General features: G+C 41.1%; 1 protein-coding gene across 3 annotated transcripts in view; it reads right to left on the reverse strand.

The window, feature by feature from the left end:
- arhgef7a (Rho guanine nucleotide exchange factor (GEF) 7a) overlaps nt 1–13,124 on the reverse strand; it is a 37,695-nt gene extending 24,571 nt beyond the window's left edge. Inside the window, exons 1-3 of one of the 3 annotated variants that reach the window (XM_022207025.2) lie at nt 12,583–13,124; nt 6,426–6,509; nt 1,176–1,260 (exon numbers count right to left, since the gene is read on the reverse strand). In XM_022207025.2, the coding sequence (XP_022062717.2) occupies nt 1,176–1,260; nt 6,426–6,509; nt 12,583–12,747 (334 nt within the window). In that variant the 5' untranslated portion in view covers nt 12,748–13,124. The remainder of the gene's footprint in view (nt 1–1,175; nt 1,261–6,425; nt 6,510–12,582) is intronic. The other 2 variants (XM_051958488.1, XM_022207027.2) reach the window with 2 other exon arrangements.
- Between the last annotated feature and the right edge of the window lie 5,217 nt (nt 13,125–18,341).

An 18,341-nucleotide genomic window follows, 5' to 3' on the forward strand; every position in this document is an offset into this window, starting at 1 on the left:
AGGGCAGAGTATAAATAAACCAGACCTGGTATCTGCAGTCAGCACCCACACACTCACAACTACCTGCCTGTCTTTCATAAAAAATATTTAAAAAACACACCTCCACACGCACCACGAAACTCACACATACACTGCAAAAACTCTAAATTTTACCAACTCTATTCGTCTTATTTTTAGTCTAAACGTCTCATCCCGCTTGATTTAAGATAAATTCACTCAACAAGAGACATTTCAGCAGATGGAGGGACTTGTTTTAAGACAATGCATCTGAAATATCTTAAACAATCCTGAAATTATCTTGTTTTGAGTTGAATTTTACAAGAAAACTAAGTTTAACCCTCATGTCGTCCAGCAGGTCAAAAAGATCCGTTTTAAAGTTTGAAAATGTGGAAAAAAAAATATTTTCACAGTGAAACTTCTGATGTCCACATTTTAACATTTTTGGGAAATTTTTGAACATTTTTTTGGTGGAAAAAAAAGAAATGTTAAAAATGTTAAGAACATTCACATAAACCAAAATCCATCTGGATTTTCTGTGATTTTTATGTGAATGTTCTGAAAGAAAATTTGAGAACTTTTACTGATATATCTGGAATCACTTTAGATGTTTTCTGGATTTATTTTGGAAGATTTTTACTCATTTTTTAAAAAATATTTACAAGAATTCCTTTTCCAAATTTGGGGGATTTCTTTTAAAATAAAACTTTTAAGGAATTACTAGAATTTTCTTCCTGAAGGTTTTACAAATTGTCAGAAATTTGGTAAATTTTTTTGAGGATTTCTTGGATTCTTTTCAGAGAAGGAAACAATTTTTTTTTGGTTCACGTAAATGAAGACAACAGGAGGGTTAAACATCTCAGATTAGGAGGTTAAATGAGAGGAAAAATCTATTTTTGAGTGAAAACTGCTTTTTTTTAAGCATATCTGGCTTATTTTAAGACCTTTAAGCTTGACAATCCTGGTAAAATAGAGCTTAAAATAAGTTTTCTCAGCTAATTTTAAGATTTCAATATTCTAAATATCAGATCTTATTTCAGGAAATCTTACCAAGCCATCTTTCACTTGTTCTATTGGCGGATTTCTTCATTTATTTCAGGATAAAAGTTCCTTGAAATACGTTTTCTTTTCTTGTTGTGAGAGGGGCATTTTTTTCCAGTGTGATGCTTCTAACTCACCTGCAGTCACTTTATTCAGGGCGACCAGACTGCTCAGCACCTTGGAGAAGTTCAGTCCCAGCAGCAGGTCACTGGCCTCGAACGGCTGCAGGTGAGAGAGAGAGAGAGAAGAAGAACATGAGCAAAGTGGCAGGAAGTCACTGACGGATGAGTTTCCTCTTTAGAAATCACTAATTCCAGCGCAGCAGGAATGTGTCATCGACCGGCCACAGTGCCAGCGCCGAGCAGCCAATCGATAAACCCTCGTTATCGTTGACAGTAGTGGTGGACGGAACCCACAAGCTCAGCGTGCGCACACACACACACACACACACACACACACACACACACACACACACACACACACACACACACACACACACACACACACACACACACACACACACACACACACACACACACACACACACACACACACACACACACACACACACACACACACACACACACCTATATATCTACAGCAGCTACAGCCAATAGCATTCAATCTTCTTACAAGTTGGGTGAATGATATACATCACTAAAGGACATTGACAGAAGCTGAACAAGCACAATACCGGCAATAATCAGATTTTAACCCTCCTGTTGTTCTCATTTACGGACACCAAAAAATATTGTTTTCTTGTCTGAAAAAAATCCTAAAATTCAGCAAAAAATTGCACAAATTTCAGAAAATTTGCAAAACCTTCAGGAAGAAAAATCCAATAATTTCTTAAAAGTTTCTATTAAAAGCTTTGTTTAAAAAAAATCCCCCAAAACGCCGTAAACCGAGGACCCGCTGTACTCACTAATTCCATCAAATGTGTATTAATTTATGGCTGAAAGCAGATCCATAATGCTGCGGACATATTCTGTGATTTGAAGTCTGTAAAGTCCTGTGTTTGAGCGTCATTTGCTAAAAACCACCGAGCCCAACGGTTTTAAGGAAGTGCCTTGGCGTTTCCTCGTCAAATGAAACCACATATCATTAACCACTTCTGTCACATAACTGTGATTTAATCAGGTAATCTCACTGGGATCAAGATCTGTTTTACAAGAGATGTTTGAGACAAAGATGAACAAACACACCAACATAACAAAAAGACAGATTAATAGAACCAACATAACCAGAAGAACTGAAGATTAACACGAGGAACCACTAACGGGTAGCTTAGCCGCGCTAGACCCAGCTCTGATGGCACAAGGGTCTAGGAACGCTCGACAGGGAGGGAGGCGGGCTAAAAGGTTGTCTTTCAAATCACTCTGCAGCAGTTGGGTAGGTATACAACCAATCAGTGCAACGAATAGGCTGACGTAGTTCCTAGAGCGCCGGCGGATTGTGGCTAAGTCCCATTAGCTTCCCAACCAGCGGAGCCAACTGGTATATTAAGGATTTGCCATATCCCGTCGGCATAAGTCCAAATACGTCTTTCTTCTCAATGAAACACTTCAGTGCCGTCCTTTGTTTATCTTTCAAGTTGAATTTTAGCTTCAAATCTTTAAGGGCTGTGGCCAAAGCCGAGTCCAAAGATAACTGTTTATTGTGCACTGGTTGTTTCTGTCAGAATCGTCGCGCCTCTGTCATCACTTAGTTACGCCCGCCTTCTGACTCTACACTTCATGGTGATTGGTCCGGCCAGTTTTAGGAGAATCCAGCCTCGAGCCTTATGGAGGGTAACTAGACCCACCCTGGCAGAGAATTAAACTCGTTGCTGTGGGTTGTCTAGCGCGGCTAGGCTAGCTACTGGGAGCTCTAAAGATAGAAGTCAGAAATTATTCAGAATCTCTTCATGATGTAGGCCTGGAAGACTGTAGGCACTGTCTGTATCTCTGGCCTCTCGGTCAGCATGAATGACAGCGATTGTATCTCCGCTGATGACTGTAGTTGTCCTCGCTCTTCCTGTGCAACGGCTCCAAGTGATTGGTTACTCTCGCTTCAGCTGCACTCCGAGATACGAGTCGCTTTCATCTTCCGCTCTGATTGCAGATATGTCCTCAGGGGATATGTGAATGAGTGAGTGTGTGTTTGGAGCATACATGGAAGTGTTTGCGTGTCAAAGCTACAAAACCCTGCGAGCGGTCAAGCACAAGGGCCCTTTTCCTGACATTTAAACTACAGCCCGCTTACTTAACTTTGCTTCTACTGTGATATCAAAGTGTGAGCCCCTTCCTCCATGTCTAAAGCCATTTAAGCAGCTCCTCGGTGACACACGTGATGGATGATGCATATTAAAGATTCATGTGTGGAGATAATGAACATGACAAGCTACAACTTGTCTGCAGGGCCTCGGCAGCGCAGTCAGGTAACGATCCCTCAGAGTGGGCTGAAACAATAGCGCTACGCCCCTCTGTGACTCAGCACGCTACAACACTGCAACAAACTGCTCCCACAGTGTTGTGATTGAGGAAATGAGTGTTTATCTGCACGGGGTATGATCACAAACTACTCCACAGATACTACAGCTACGGTCACATGAGTGGGGGTTAGTGAAATATACGGAATATTCCAAAATAAGAGAGGTTTTTATCGGTTTTAAGCGTGTTCACATTCACACTGAGTGCCGTTATCGTCCTTTTAGTTGGTTATTTATGCACAAAAATGGCCCCGCTTTGCAGACAATGCTGCTAAACATACAGCCAAGCAGTTTTTCTCTCTCTATGGCGACACAGTGGAATATTCTTCACCGGCCAAGTCGGTCATCTGACCTCAATCCAGCTGATCATGTGTTTCAGTTCCAAAAGACCACAGTGAAGACAAAAAGGCCCCCCAGACAAGCATTCAGTGAAGATTACCGCTTTCTAAAATCTGATTTACAACATCGGTCTGGCATATTTACTGAGCGTGGGCCGGTGACTATGAAAGCTGATTGTAAATGAATATGAAATGTACACTTATTTTACTCACTTTCAATGCGCTAAAAGTAGGAAGTAGCATCTAGAAATAATATTGGTTCATCTGATGTAGACTGAAGTAGGACTGCAAACATTTTATTCCAAGCATTTTTCAGTTATCTGTTAATTGGAAAATAGAACATGAAGAATCAGTTTCTGCAGGAGTTGCGTATAGAGATGAAAATGCAAAAAATGTCAATTTACAAAACCTATCAAATATTTGGCATTTTTTCTTAAAGATGACAGTAAGTTCTGAAAATAGTTGCAGCTTCATTTTTTTCTAGTTTAACTACTCAATAAATCATGTAAATGCGATCTTAAACTTGTAGTTTTTGCAGCTTTTCATAACATTTACTGCGATTGCAATTTGATTCGTGATGTAATTTTCTTCAGTTTCTCCTTCTCTTGAACTGTAACCGAGTTAAAACATGTGAAGGAGCGTCAACACGAGACGTTAGCGTGAATATTGTGACTGTCACACACGGAGGACGGCATGAACTCGTGGAAACATTTACATGAAGATCTAAAGCATGATGTATTTCCCAAACTGCAGCCGTAAGTATTTGAGATTCACCGTTTTGATTTGAAATCAATTAGTTGTTCAGGTCAACATGTTAGCAGATAAAAATACAGCTGAAAACACCTGTACAGCCAGCTAGGGTTGATAAAATCAGGTAAATAATGGTGAGATTTGTTGCTGTTTAACTGCGTTTCAGTATCACTTCATATATTTCCTGTTATCTAAAGACCTGTGCTGGGTGGTTTTATCCATTTTATGGGTCATTTAGAGATTAAACAATTGATCCCTTTGCCCTTTCTGCTCTCATGTTTGATAGCTCAGGATTTCATGCAGTAGTGTCCACATATGGAACTTTAATTAATCTCAGGGTAGATGCAGAGTTCAGTTACTATTCTCGAGGGAGTGCAGGGGTCATGGGAACTCTAATGATCACTTCCTCTGGTCAAAGGCATCAGAGGTGAAGGGTCAGCAACAGCAGCTGCTCAAGTGTCAGACGCGTCTAAACCGACTTTAACACCCAAATAAGACATAAAAACAGATCGACGCTGCTGATAAACTCCAACTACACACGCAAACGCAGCAAATCCAGCACAGCCAAACGTCCGGCTTAACTTAGAGGTAGGTCAGGACCGCAAAAAAAAAAATTAAAAAAAAGCGCAGCGTCTTTTCTTTCCATCCACCACATGAAAAGCGGCCACTGGCTCTAATCCACCGCCACCGCCACCTGGGGCCGGAGCCAGCAGGGCTCTGGAGAACATCCATCTTTTGCTGTACAGATGGTGAACGGTTGGACCGGCATGCCCCAAAACACTGTAATCCTGCTCTGAGTTCACCCCCAAAATAAAAAGCTGCATGCATCTGATCAATCAGGAATGTTGACGTCCTCCACTGAAGGAACATGAAGAAGCACATGAGACGTTACCAGAAAGAAAAAGCTAATTCGCTGCCACAACCTGTCCCAGTACTCAGCCAAAACAAACCAGAGGCCTTTCCCAGTGAAACCATGATGCACGTCTCTTCCTTCTCTGGAATTTCAGCTGTCTGGAGCTACTAAATGGTCGTTTCACACACTCAATATGACAGCGGACTGTGTCAGCTCCACCTCTTGTTCGGTGGCTCTGTAGGGGAGAAGCGACGCTGGAGAACACTGAGCTGCATTGTCAGGGCATGGTGGGTTCAATGACCCCTCTATGCACTCACTGGCCAATGCACGGCCGCAAACTGGACTTACTTTAGACCGCGGTGGAGCCAGAAGTGCACCACAAGCCCGATATTTCTGCATCAGCCTGCATGGGTGAGGTGCCTGATCTGTGGACATGTTTGGACCCATAATAATAATAAGGCTGTCATACCCGTGTTAGAACAAGACCTGCTTACATAACCGTTCAGCAGTAGTGTTCAGAGCTGCAGTGGTAGTTTGTGTAAAGTGTACACAATGGCCAGTGGTGACAATAAAGCCCCGCATGAGCCTGAGGACAAAGCTTTGCATTAATTAAAGAGCACAGAGACCAACAGGAAGCAACAACAGGCTCCAGAGTGGTGGCACATGTAAATTAAAGTCTTTAAAGCTGCCAAAAATATTGCATATGTGTCTCCACTGGAAGGGGTCAAAGCAAAGCCCTCAGAGCCCGGCGATGGGTGATTGTTCCCGGCTGCTCATTCACTCCTCCTCCCTCCCTGTCAGTCCACTCCACTCCACGGACGCATTGTCTATTGTCCCCACTGGAACATGCAACAAACTCCACATTTCCACCAGCTCCTCTCTGCAGGATCACAACACAGCCAACCCACATTTGAAAACAATAAAAGCTCACCCACCTCCAAAAAAATAAAACTAAATAAGATGTAGAAGCGCTTACCTCGACGCGGAACGATGTGCAGCCCTTCAGAAACTCCTTTATGTTGCTCAGACACTCGCCGTCGTTTTTCGGCTCCTGGTAAATCTGCAAAGACGGAAACGCTGGTTAGAGAGAAAAACTTCCCAGTTTGTAGCTGCGGGCGTCTCTGTTGGACTTTATCGGCTCTGAAAACGAGTCTTCTTGCGCTGCTTCTTTAAGGCGCATTCTCCAGAGTGTTCACGGCGGGCCTCTGACGCTCCGTCCGGGAGGGAGGCTGAACTGGAGCCGCCGCAGGAGGAGGAGGAGTGAAGCTGGGCCACGGAGGGAAATGACGCCGGAGACGCTGGGATCCCCGCCGGAGGGGCTGGAGCCTTTCGGCGCTCTGGTCTCTGCACTAGAGCTGCAGCGATTAACCGGTTAGTCATTAAAGAGTAAATTAATCAACAACTATTCTGATCATTCCATAGCCTTTATTTACCTGTTTTTCCCCTATGTTTAAAAAAATATTTATCTTATTTTACTTTATTTCTATTTTTTAATAAAATGTGTACTTTACCTATTGTTTTTCAGATTATTTTTTTATTGATTTATCTTATTTTTATTTTATTAGTATATTATTAATTTATTATTATTAATATTTATATAGATTTAATATTTTGTACATGTTTCTTTACTGTGCATATGACAATAAACCTTGGATTAGAATATTTTAAGATTTCTCTGAGCTGACAGTAAATTTACTTCTTTTTTTATTTGAAAAAAGACAAAATCCTCCTGATTAATGCATCTAAAGTAATATTTTCTGATTATTAAATGACTTGCCAACTATTCTGACATTAATAAACAAAATGAAATAATTTTAATTATTTATTTATTCGATAGAATAAAGCATTACTTCATCCCTGCATCTTAATTTAAAAGATCTGATGTGGAACCTCCTCTGTGACAGTAAATTGAATATTATTGCTTTGTTAAGTTAATTGCCAATTGTTTTGAAAAGGAACAATTGGTCAAAGTGATTTTTAAAGAAAAAAGTCAGAATTGTTTGCTTATAGAGTCTTAATTAAAATTATTTTCTAGTTTATTTACTCTAAGCTGAATATTTTGGGGGTTTTAAATGTTTAATCAGGCCTACATTTTCTGACTCCACGTACTTCAATTAGAATTTTGCAGATTTCTTTCTTCTTCGACGACAGTCAACTAAATATAATTAATCCGCCAAGGAACGCAGCAGAGTTATGTGACAATCCGTGTTGGTTTTTTGTCTGTCTGTGTCAGCAACATCACTCAAAACCAGACCAACGGATTTGGATGAAATTTTCAGGGAAGGTCAGAAATGACAAAAGGACCAAGTGCTTAGATTTTGGCAGAGATGCGTTTTATAGTCTGGATCCACGGATTTGTTAAAGATTTCTGTATCATTGCCAGATAGCGGCTTGGTGTCACTGTAACCATGACAACAAGTGAACACTACATCAGCTGATTGTGATCCGACTACAAATCCACCGCTGAGGACTTATCAGAACTTATCCATCAAAAATGATCCAAGGAACAGCTGATTAAACTGTGGGGGTGTTTCTGAGCCGCCCGCTACATATTTAGGTCACGTGATCCGGTATCCGTACATAACATACACATGCAGAACACACACGTGTGCTCAACACAATGTCATTTTGTTTGTGGGTACATCTATACTAAATGGACACATTCTATGTTGTGATATCTGATCAACAATAACTAATGAACAAATGCTGCATTTCTAAAAAAAAAAGAAAAAAGAAAAAGAGCCGCATTTCTGACAATGCCACATGGGGGAATGAACAGCCTCAGTGGAGTACTGCATTCTCTGAGTGTTTTTCTGGTTTCCTGACGAATACAAAGCATTCTCATGATTCAAATTTAAAGAATCCTTGTCAAAAATGTTTATGTTTTGCTTTGGGTTGACAGACAGACAAACCAACGCCATCGTCCCATAACTCTGAAAAATAAACTTCAGTTTTTCTGGTGAACAAACCGTGTACATAACAAAAACATATCTTTGGCATTTCTTGTTGGTTGCTAGCTGGCACATAAACAAAAACGTTCACATATTGGAGAAAGAGTGTCTAAACTATAAAGTTACCTTTAACTGCAGGTTCACATTACATCTTGCACTTGCAGCAGAAACTACTGTCTTTATATTTTCCATCACGATCCATCACGTTTTATACTTTTCATTTTTCATTCTTTTAATTTCCCTCACATTCCACCCCAGTTTCCTTACAAAATCAGTTTCACTATGTTTCGCATCCTCTGTGGTCCACATGGATGTTGTACTGCAGGTGTGTCCAGGTCACAGATGAGTGTGCATGTGACATGGCTGCTGAGATGGCCCACAGGAGGCAAAAGAGTGTTACCGATAAAAGGAAGACATTCTTTAGATTAGATAACGATGAATAGCACAAGTGCAACTGAGGCTGCACATGCTGTCATATCACAGCTTTGCATCTCCCTCTTGTATTGTAATGTGAGAAGGAGGAAACTGAGGAGGAAAGAAGCAATGCAAGGACTCCTGTTTGCATTTTTAGCCTGTAGGGTAACATCTCTGGCATTTATAGCAGCCGTGCTCCACATCTCCCACCATTTTTCTACATCGCAGGCCAGACTTACAGAAACTGCTCAGTGAGAATATGGATACAGGAACTCAGCCAAAACCGAGAGACAGAGATACTTCCTGTTATATAAGCAGGTGAAAGTGGAAATAGAAGAACAAAAGAGGAAGCACGGCATGAGGAATACATTAATAACAGGAGAACTGTGGGAGTTAGAAGAAATGATCACACATGTTAATGTATGGGGGATACATGCAGAGGTGTCTGTGAAGAGAACGCCAGAGGTAATCTGAAGGAGCTTCAGTAAAAAGCAACTGGATGTCTGTTTTAACCTCATCCAAGAGGCTAAAACAGACATCCAGTTGGTTTTTAATGAAGCTACAGATGTTTTATATTTGACATAATGAAGTAACGGTATCTTTGCCGACCAGAGAGTATCGACTGTCTTATTTTTTAACTACATGTGCTCAGTGCATATGTCAATAATTAGGATTTAAACGATATTGATTTTTCAGCGCCGATGCCACTTATTAGTAATCAAGAAAAAACGCTATTCGATATTTGAAACTGATATGCATTAATGTTTTGTATCTTAACAGCTTGTGATAAAAGGAAACGTGTAATGTACAATAGAAATAGAAGTGATGAAGTCAGAGAGTCACAGCATGTTAGGACGCTCTCCTCTGTTCACTCTGAGATCAACAGTAAACAGTTTGCCTTCTGCAGTACTTCAAACGAACATTATATTTCATGTATATTGCTTCCAAATATCAGCCTTACTTGACAAGCAATTATTAGTTTTGGTATCAGTTATCCCTGGTTTCAGGATATGGACCTTAGTGAGCAAAAAAAGAGAAATATGAAGGTTCATATCCTGAAACTATCTATAGGGTTTTTCAGGGCCGATACCGATAATAATAATTGTTTGTCAAGTAAGGCCGATATTTGGAACCAACATACACTAAATAAAATGTTTTAACAGCATGTGATAGCAGGGAATCTGTCATTTATAACGAGACATTTTCAATAATAAGGGTGACTATATCTGAATATGTAAAATAGGAATAGGAGTGATTAAATAAGGACGCTCTGCTCTGTTTATGTGGGTTCCACTGTTATTGATCAGTTCATCTCCTGCAGTTCTGTCTGTTGTTCTTCTCTACTTTATCAATATTTCACTTTTCTATCACTTTTGTTGTCCACTAAGGTTCACATCTTAAAGCTTTATTAGTCATTGTTTTCCAGACTCTGTTTCAGGTTAATCTGTGGCTGGCTTCTACCTTAGCCGCTAGCCGCTAGCCGCTAGCCGCTAGCCGTTGGCGTAGCCCTAGCCGCCGTGAGAGAAGCTAACTTCCCAGTTTGTGGCAACGCCTTGTGTTTGGGGTTCAGGTTTTGCAATCTCTGCTTGAGAGACATTTCAGAGACCACAGAATAGATCTGAGGCAGCACTTTTAATTCATGTGGACACCGATAATTGATAAAACAGCAAATATCAGCCACGATTATTGGCCAGGCCGATAATCAGTCTATCCCTACCTGCAACGTTATTACTCTACCAAGGAACGCAGCAGACTGAAGTGATGATCGGCGTCCGTCTGTCTGTCTGTCTGTTAGCAACATTACTCTAAAACAGACTAACGGATGTGGATGAAATTTTCAGGGAAGGTCAGAAATGACACAAGGACCAAGTGATTTTGATTTTAGTCTGGATCCATGAATTTGTTAAAGATTTCTGTATCACAATGTCATTGTAACCATGACAAGTGAACACTATGTCAGCTGCCTGCTGACGATCACATGGTCGTAATCCTGCCACAAATCCACCGCTGCCCACCATCAGTTGTTTAAAGATTTCATCAGTTGGCGGAGTACTGCTCTCTGAGTGCTTTTCTAGCTAGTTATTGTTTTCCAAACAGTTTCAGGCTCATCTGTGGGCTCATCTGTGTGCATTCAGATGTAGATGGTGAAAGCAGCGAATGTCCTGGTTTGTGGTGACGCCTTGCGGTTGTTGTTCAGTTTTTGTAGTCTGTGTCTCAGCTAGAGACATTTCTGGGACAACAGGTTGACTACAGACAAAGAGAGGCAGCTGTATCACACTCAAATGATGATTTACTTTATCAATAACTGGTTAATAAAATAACAATCCCAATAATTGAGAAAATGGCAAATATCAGCCATGATAATCTGTCTATCCCTATTGCAAGTCTTTGAAGGATACCTCTATAAAAGGTTTGTTTATGTTGTGTTTATATAAAAACAAATGTACACAACTGATCGATGTGAATCTTGTTTAATCGGCTGAAAAAATCTAGTATTGAACAGGCAACGTGTTATTTGATCAAATGGTGACATTTCTTGTCATTGTTCTTAAGAGTTATGGAGGCCTGTCTTCAACAACTGCTGAATAAAAACATTTAAAATCAGTTTTTCCCGCATTTACATGAGTCATATGTTCACATACATGTAGATTTATCAGATTAGTGTTTACTTTATCATTGCAACAGTTTGGTGATGTGAAAATACTGTTCTGGGTCAAGGCAAAATCTTTTAACCCATGACGGTTTCCAAGTTTTGCTAAATCTTCTTAGCAGCTGTCTGTAAACATGACATATTAAATCCGCTATAGCAGCAGATTAAACTGAATTCAGATCAGCAATATGTTGGATGATTTGGGCCACACTGGATCTCATTCAGCATCATGAGGGAGCAGTCACTTCCCCTGTCAGGACAGAGTATTTTAAAATGTTTCTAACCAACAGCTGATGCAGCCATGCGCGCAAAATACTGAAACACAACTCCTGTTACAGTAGGAAAAACCTGTTATTTAACATGCAAATCTCCCAGGCTCGTGTGAAGGTGCTGGTAGCCTCGAGCAGAACTATCTCCCTCTCTCTTTTCAGGAAAAACATTGCCTCCTTTAGGCTGCTGTCTAAACTGGCTGACGCTATACGTTGACAGACACAAACACTGCGCTGTTTCTTTAAAAAGGGAGAGGGTCCATCTCCGTCTGTGCGCCTTTGCAGTCAATGGCGGCCCACTCTTATAGCTGTGTACAGAAAGCCACTCATCCCTGTCTGCTGCCCGCTGCGTGGACCAAAACACACGGATGCACATGCCCCGGAATAAAGAGGAATATAAAACAGTGGGCATCGAACGATTACGCACGACTGTTGCTGCACTGAAGCATAATAACCGAGGCCTTCATTATAAAGATCATAAAACACTAGTGGATACAGCAGCTCCTGATCCAACAGATCAATCATTTTCCCTTGAAAGCAACGGTGCTTGTTTAAACCTGATCAATACGCAGTGGAAACAGCGGCCTTTCCGTTTTTTTTACGCGCTGACATGCGTATGTGCAGCTACAATGCCGTTATCGCAGACAATAACACGGGCTGCTGTGACCTACAAAAGAAATTGCCTCATGGATCAGTGGGCAGAAAGAGAGGCCAGACAACAAACCGCGTCGGTTTTCACGGATCCGGGCAGACACGCCGACGGGGCGGGCGGTTGGGTCTGCGGAGAGAGAGTGCGGTGGTTGTGGAGGGTGGTGGTGGTGGTGGTGTGGGGGGTGTTATTGCCCTTACTTTTTCCGTGGACCCCGGGTTGAGCCGCTCCAGCAGTCTGCACAAGACCACCCCATCTTTCAGGGAGCTCTGCAGAAACGCTTCGGGATCCGAGATGGTCTTCTTCGGCGACTCCAGCACCCCGAGCGTAATCAGCCATGTAACCGTCTGTTCCGCCGAATTCATGTCCAGTCACGGCGGATCCGACTCAACAACAAAAGCTGGCTGTGTGTGTTATTCTTTTGGTATCTGGTAACAGCTCACCGCCCTGGTTACGCTGTCATCTGTGCGTTACAACATCATTAATCCCCAGAAATGATGCATGAGGTGTGGGAGATAGAGAGGCTGCGGGAAACCCTCCACCTCGGGTGGATGCGGATGACGGCTGGCTGATGGAAATTCTGGTTCCCTCCCTTTCAGTGGTCTGTTTTTGCCCCCCTCCTTTTTCTCTCTAACCTGGAAAGCTGTCAAGTGCGGTTCGCCGTGATGCGTTCAGGCAGCGGACTGCATACATGCGCACCGCAGCCGCCAGCCGCTCATCCATTGGATGACATCACAGAAAGAGGAAACCAGCCAGTCCAACCAGTTGTTAGGGCACTTGAGCTTGTCATGAATAGGCTTTCACTGCGTGGCTTTGCATATCCTGCTCTTTTATCCGTTTATTAGAACCGCGCCACAGGCTATCTGTTGTTGTCTGCTATCTGCTGTAAGCTGCGTTCTTTTTTCCTTCTTTTTTTGGACAGGCCTCAGTTCAAAGAGCAGCTGAGCAGATAAACATAAATCTCTATCGAAAGACACATTATGACAGAAAGGTAAGGCATCATATGTTACAAGCAGGCAGGTTTTCTACCACCTGGACACGATGATCTGCCAGAATTGCAATTTTATGCAGCGTTTGTCAGATCTCCGCCACATCGAACTGACATTTTGCGTAAACACTCAGTAGTTTCGCCTTAGCAAGCCCTGAAACATTCAAATATGCCAAATTAATGTCATTATCTACACATATGTCATAAAAACATGCAGCCTTTAAGGTAAGAGACACCAGCGAAGGAGGATGGTAATGATTACTGCATAGTGTCATCCATTCATCTGCTAAATTTAAAAACACATTTAAAAAAGGTTGCTATTGTTATCCAAGTCTCTTATTTGAGTCCCTACAGCTTTTATTTTGTTATTCAAATACATTGCAAATGATGTCTCAGTGTACTCAGTTTTTTTCTTTTTTGAAAAAGGTTCATTGAGTTGATTGAATAAATGCTGATTTCCAGAACTGATTTTTTGCAGAAACACTAAGTAGTTTCGCCTTTGAAGGCCCAAAACAGTAAAATACACAGATTGGAAGTCACTATTATATAGTGTATATACATATTATATGAGTAAATATGTAATATGTTTGTCTGATCAGTAAAAACATGCAAACTGCAACATCTCACAAATTAATCAGTTAGACAAAGAAAATGAGTAGAAAGCAGCGCTAACATTTGACTAACTGTTCAATTTTATATTAAATATGCTGGGCTTTTTGACTGTCAGTTGGACAAATCAAACCAAACCCCAACATCAAATGGGGTTAATATCTTCAAAAGCAATCTGAAGATGTTACTGAGCACTGAAACAGTTGTGTGTCTGTGTAATATGTGTTCAGTGTGCCATAAACAAGAATACAAGCAGCAGCCTTCTGACTTTGCTTTTCTTGCAAAGGCAGTAGTAAAACATTGACATCAGAGTCACAGCAGCTGGTTCTGTAGCAGAGCAGAGCTTCACTTCTGCCACTGGCCACAGGGTGGAGCTCTCTGCTTATTGTACCCACTGATCTGCTCCACTCTGATCATCCAGTTACGTGTCGATGCTGTCAGGGTTAAGAGACACCTCTAGATGGCTGCTAGTGTATACTGTATGAACTCAGCAAGCTGCAAGTGACAACCCAAGAAAACCCCCATGACCTGTACAGTAATAATAATAATATGTTCAATTTATATAGCGCCTTTCACAAACCCAAGGCCGCTTTACATAAACAAAGAGAACAACAACAAAACAAAAACAAAACTACAAGGAGGAGGAGGCAAAATGATTATTGAAAAGATGAGTTTTGAGCAGAGATTTGAAAGTAGAGAAGGAGTGACAATCACGGAGGGATTGGGGGAGTGAGTTCCAGAGCTTCGGGGCAACAGCACTGAAAGACCGCCCCCCCACGGTGGAGAGTTTGGTTTGAGGGATGGAGAGGAGGTTGGAGCTGGAGGACCGGAGAGAGCGAGAGGGTGAGTAGGGGGTCAGAAGTTCATTGAGGTACGGAGGAGCCAGATTATGGAGAGCTTTGAAAGTGAGAAGGAGAGTTTTGAAAGATCAAAGGGCATTAAATCTACATATCTGAGGCAGAAGGAGACCATAACATTGATGAAACTTAGAAAATACATGTTAAGCTTAATAGTTTTGCACTTATATAAGTAGAAAACCGGCATATGTAGTCTTTTTTGTCCATAGCTGGCATTTTTGTTGTCGATATTGTTTGAAATTGTTTATGGAAACCAAACTGGTTTATCAATTATTAATTAGAACACCGGGGTTGCCAGGTTGTGAGCGGTGTTTATCCTCCTTTCAGGCACTCACTAAGCCCTCTTAGCTCTATAGTTGATCAGAAGACACCTTGTAATCTGGGAATTGATTGCAAAACACCTGGACCAACACACGTTCATAACAAAAAGCTTCATTATTAAGGAGCTAAGCAAAGTTTTAAACTGCAAAAATGTTGACATATTGAGTAATGAGGAACATATGACTGACTTATTATTGTTTTTACCCAATCATTGGTGTGTTTCTCTGCCTATTTATATTTTATATAAAGCACTAGAAAAGTACTTATAAATACAAGCACAAAAAGATTTAAACACCCAAATAAGTCCCTTTTATTTCATGGTTGTGTTGCCATGTTTGTTTGGTGGGTAGGCTTTGTGTTGATTCAGCTGCACTCTGCATGTACACATATGTGATAATTCATTTTACTTCTAATATTAAAGTTGCTGTTTAGGAGCAGGAAAGGGAAAACAGCTGAAAATCAGTTTAAAGGGTCAAATCTAAGTCCTTTAGAGTCTTTTAATGGGTCATCAATGGGCAGTATCCCTGTTAAGTAGATGATTAAATGAAATGAAATTAGGTTTACCTTCTTCACTGCGTAGAATCAGGGTTAGGGTTGACCTGCTGTCACTGATGTTTCTTTTCACTCCTGTTTTAACCATAAATAAAGCCATCATTACAAACAAAATAAACAGATGGATTATTAGAAAATGGTAACAAACTGACTCGGTTTCCATCTACCTGCAGGAATCTGGAAACCCCTCGGGATCTCCATGGCAACCAGAGCAAGCGGTGGGAACAGACATCGTAGCTCAGCTCAGCTCCTGCTCTCGTCTCCATCTCCACGTCCCTCGTTTTGCAACTGTGTGTCAGAGAGAAAGAAGGAGCGTGTTGTTAGGAGGGCTGGCTCCTGGGGACAGCTGTGTTCTGAGCAGGCAGAGTCGAGGGACGCCGTCGTGCCTTTGAGGTCCCGTCCTCATGGGTCTGTAACCAAGGGTGCAACTGGGTGGCCGTGGATACTGGCCCCAGGCATGTCGCATCCCTCCTCATCCACTTCATCCCTACAGTTTTCATTCTGTTCCAAAAGGAAAACACTGCTGATTCTTTCTCCTCATTTCCTGGTTTTGCGAGGATGAAATTCGCTGATTCAGTCTTGAGATACATTCAGAGGATTTCTCTCGTGTGTAAACGAGGAAGACGTATTCCTACATTACGACGAGTTATGACCTCATCTGAAGTGTCTCATTTCACATAAACAAAAACTGAACATTATTTATGTCATATGAATAGAATTTGTTGCAATGGATTGCACAGTAAAGTGGTGCCTGAATGCCACGAGAGGCAAAGCTGTCATCAACGCAAATGGGAATTATTTTAAAGAATCTAAAACATTCTGTTTGTTACAACACAATTCCATATGTGTTCTTTCATAGTTCTGATGCCTTCAGGAATCATCTACAACAGGGGGTCAAACTCATTTTAGTTCTGGGGCCACATTCAACCCAATTTGACAAAACATTCAGTCACAGGCATGTGGAACTGAACGATGTAGTATTTTACTTTATGATCAAAACAACAAAAGACAGATTTAAAAAAAAACATAAACAAGACAAAATATTTAAAAAATGAGTCGCAAAATGATAAAAACGAAACACAAAACGACAAAAAAATGAAACAAGCAACACGAAACAAAACAAAAAACAGAAAAAATTTGACCAAAAAGTTACAAAGTGACAAAAAATAGACAAATGACAAAAACAAGACCAAAAATTACACAAGTGACAACCAACATCAAAGATTACCAAAGTGAGAAACAAAACGACAAAAAAATAGACAAACACCACAAGCAAGACACAAAAAATGAACAAACGAGACAAACAATACACAAAACAATGAATAAAGCCAAGCACAAGATGACAGAAATAAGTCAAAAAACACAAGCGAGACAAAAATCAGACACAAAATGACAAAAACATGGGATGAACATTAAAAGTCAGACAAAAAACAACAAAAACAACACAAAATATTACAAAAAAAGGAGACACAAAATGACCGAAAGAACAATCAGCAACCCAGTATTTTACTCTTTGATCAAAACAACTTGTCATGGTCTAGAAATTATTTTAAATTTATAGTTTTACTAATGTACCCACGCAGTTAATGTCTTCTCTGTAATTTATACACCTTGAGGGCCAGATTGGACCCTCTGGAGGGCCACTTTTGGACCACGGGCCTCATGTTTGACACCCTGATCTACAATGTTGAAAATAAATAAAAACCACTGAATGAGGAGGTGTGCCCAAATATTCGACCAGCACTGTATGTGTGCATTATTAACAAGCAAACACACAGAGTAAATAAGATTGAATTAAAGGTGCATGTTGAATAATTAACTAGAAGAATTCAAACTCTCGTTCCCAAATGCAGCAGCTCAGTGCTGACACTTTAGAGTGATATTATGAAGTGGCACCGGCGGCTCAAAAAGCACAGCCCTGTAGTGGTAAAAGAAAGGACTGAGGGAGGAATGAGAAGCAGAGACGTGTTCCTTGTCACATTGTCACTGGTGCATGAAGACAGACAGATTCAGATTGTACTGACACATCTGACAACAAGAACCCGAGGACCTACTGCCATCATGAGCAGGGATGAAGCAGCATCTTTCACAACATGATTTCATTAACTGATCTCAGGAGCTAACATGCAAAACTGTTCATTATTTCGGTTTCTTAAATCTTGGTGTTTGTTGATGCAGTGTTTTTAGAGAGTTTCTGTCTTTCTAGAGGCCTCATTTTATCTAAACACGTCCACAACTCAATGCACAAGAAACAAAAAGGAGGACACGATGTAAATGAAACTTCCCTTTAAAACGAGGAAGCACACAACCCACTCACAAACACATTAGAGCTGAAATTCAGAAGAATCAGTAACTGAGATCAAGCCGGTGTGAAACCAGAAGATGAAGGAAGTGGCAAACCCTCACTGTAAATGCAACAGTAGCTCTGATCTCTGTCATGAAGAGCACAGATGTGGGCATTTAGGGAAGCTTTACTGCAGACATGAACACCAGCATGCATGTTTGATCTCTTCAGAAAGCTGCAGACTGAATGAGCTTCTACATCTGGACTCATAAAGAAGCAAATTTCAGTAGTTATCAGGGTCTACCATGCGTGCCCACTCTGTGACAGGTGCCATAAACAAATCAGGGG

The sequence above is a fragment of the Acanthochromis polyacanthus genome, chromosome 14 (genome assembly GCF_021347895.1).
Source record: "Acanthochromis polyacanthus isolate Apoly-LR-REF ecotype Palm Island chromosome 14, KAUST_Apoly_ChrSc, whole genome shotgun sequence".
Taxonomy (NCBI): domain Eukaryota; kingdom Metazoa; phylum Chordata; class Actinopteri; family Pomacentridae; genus Acanthochromis; species Acanthochromis polyacanthus.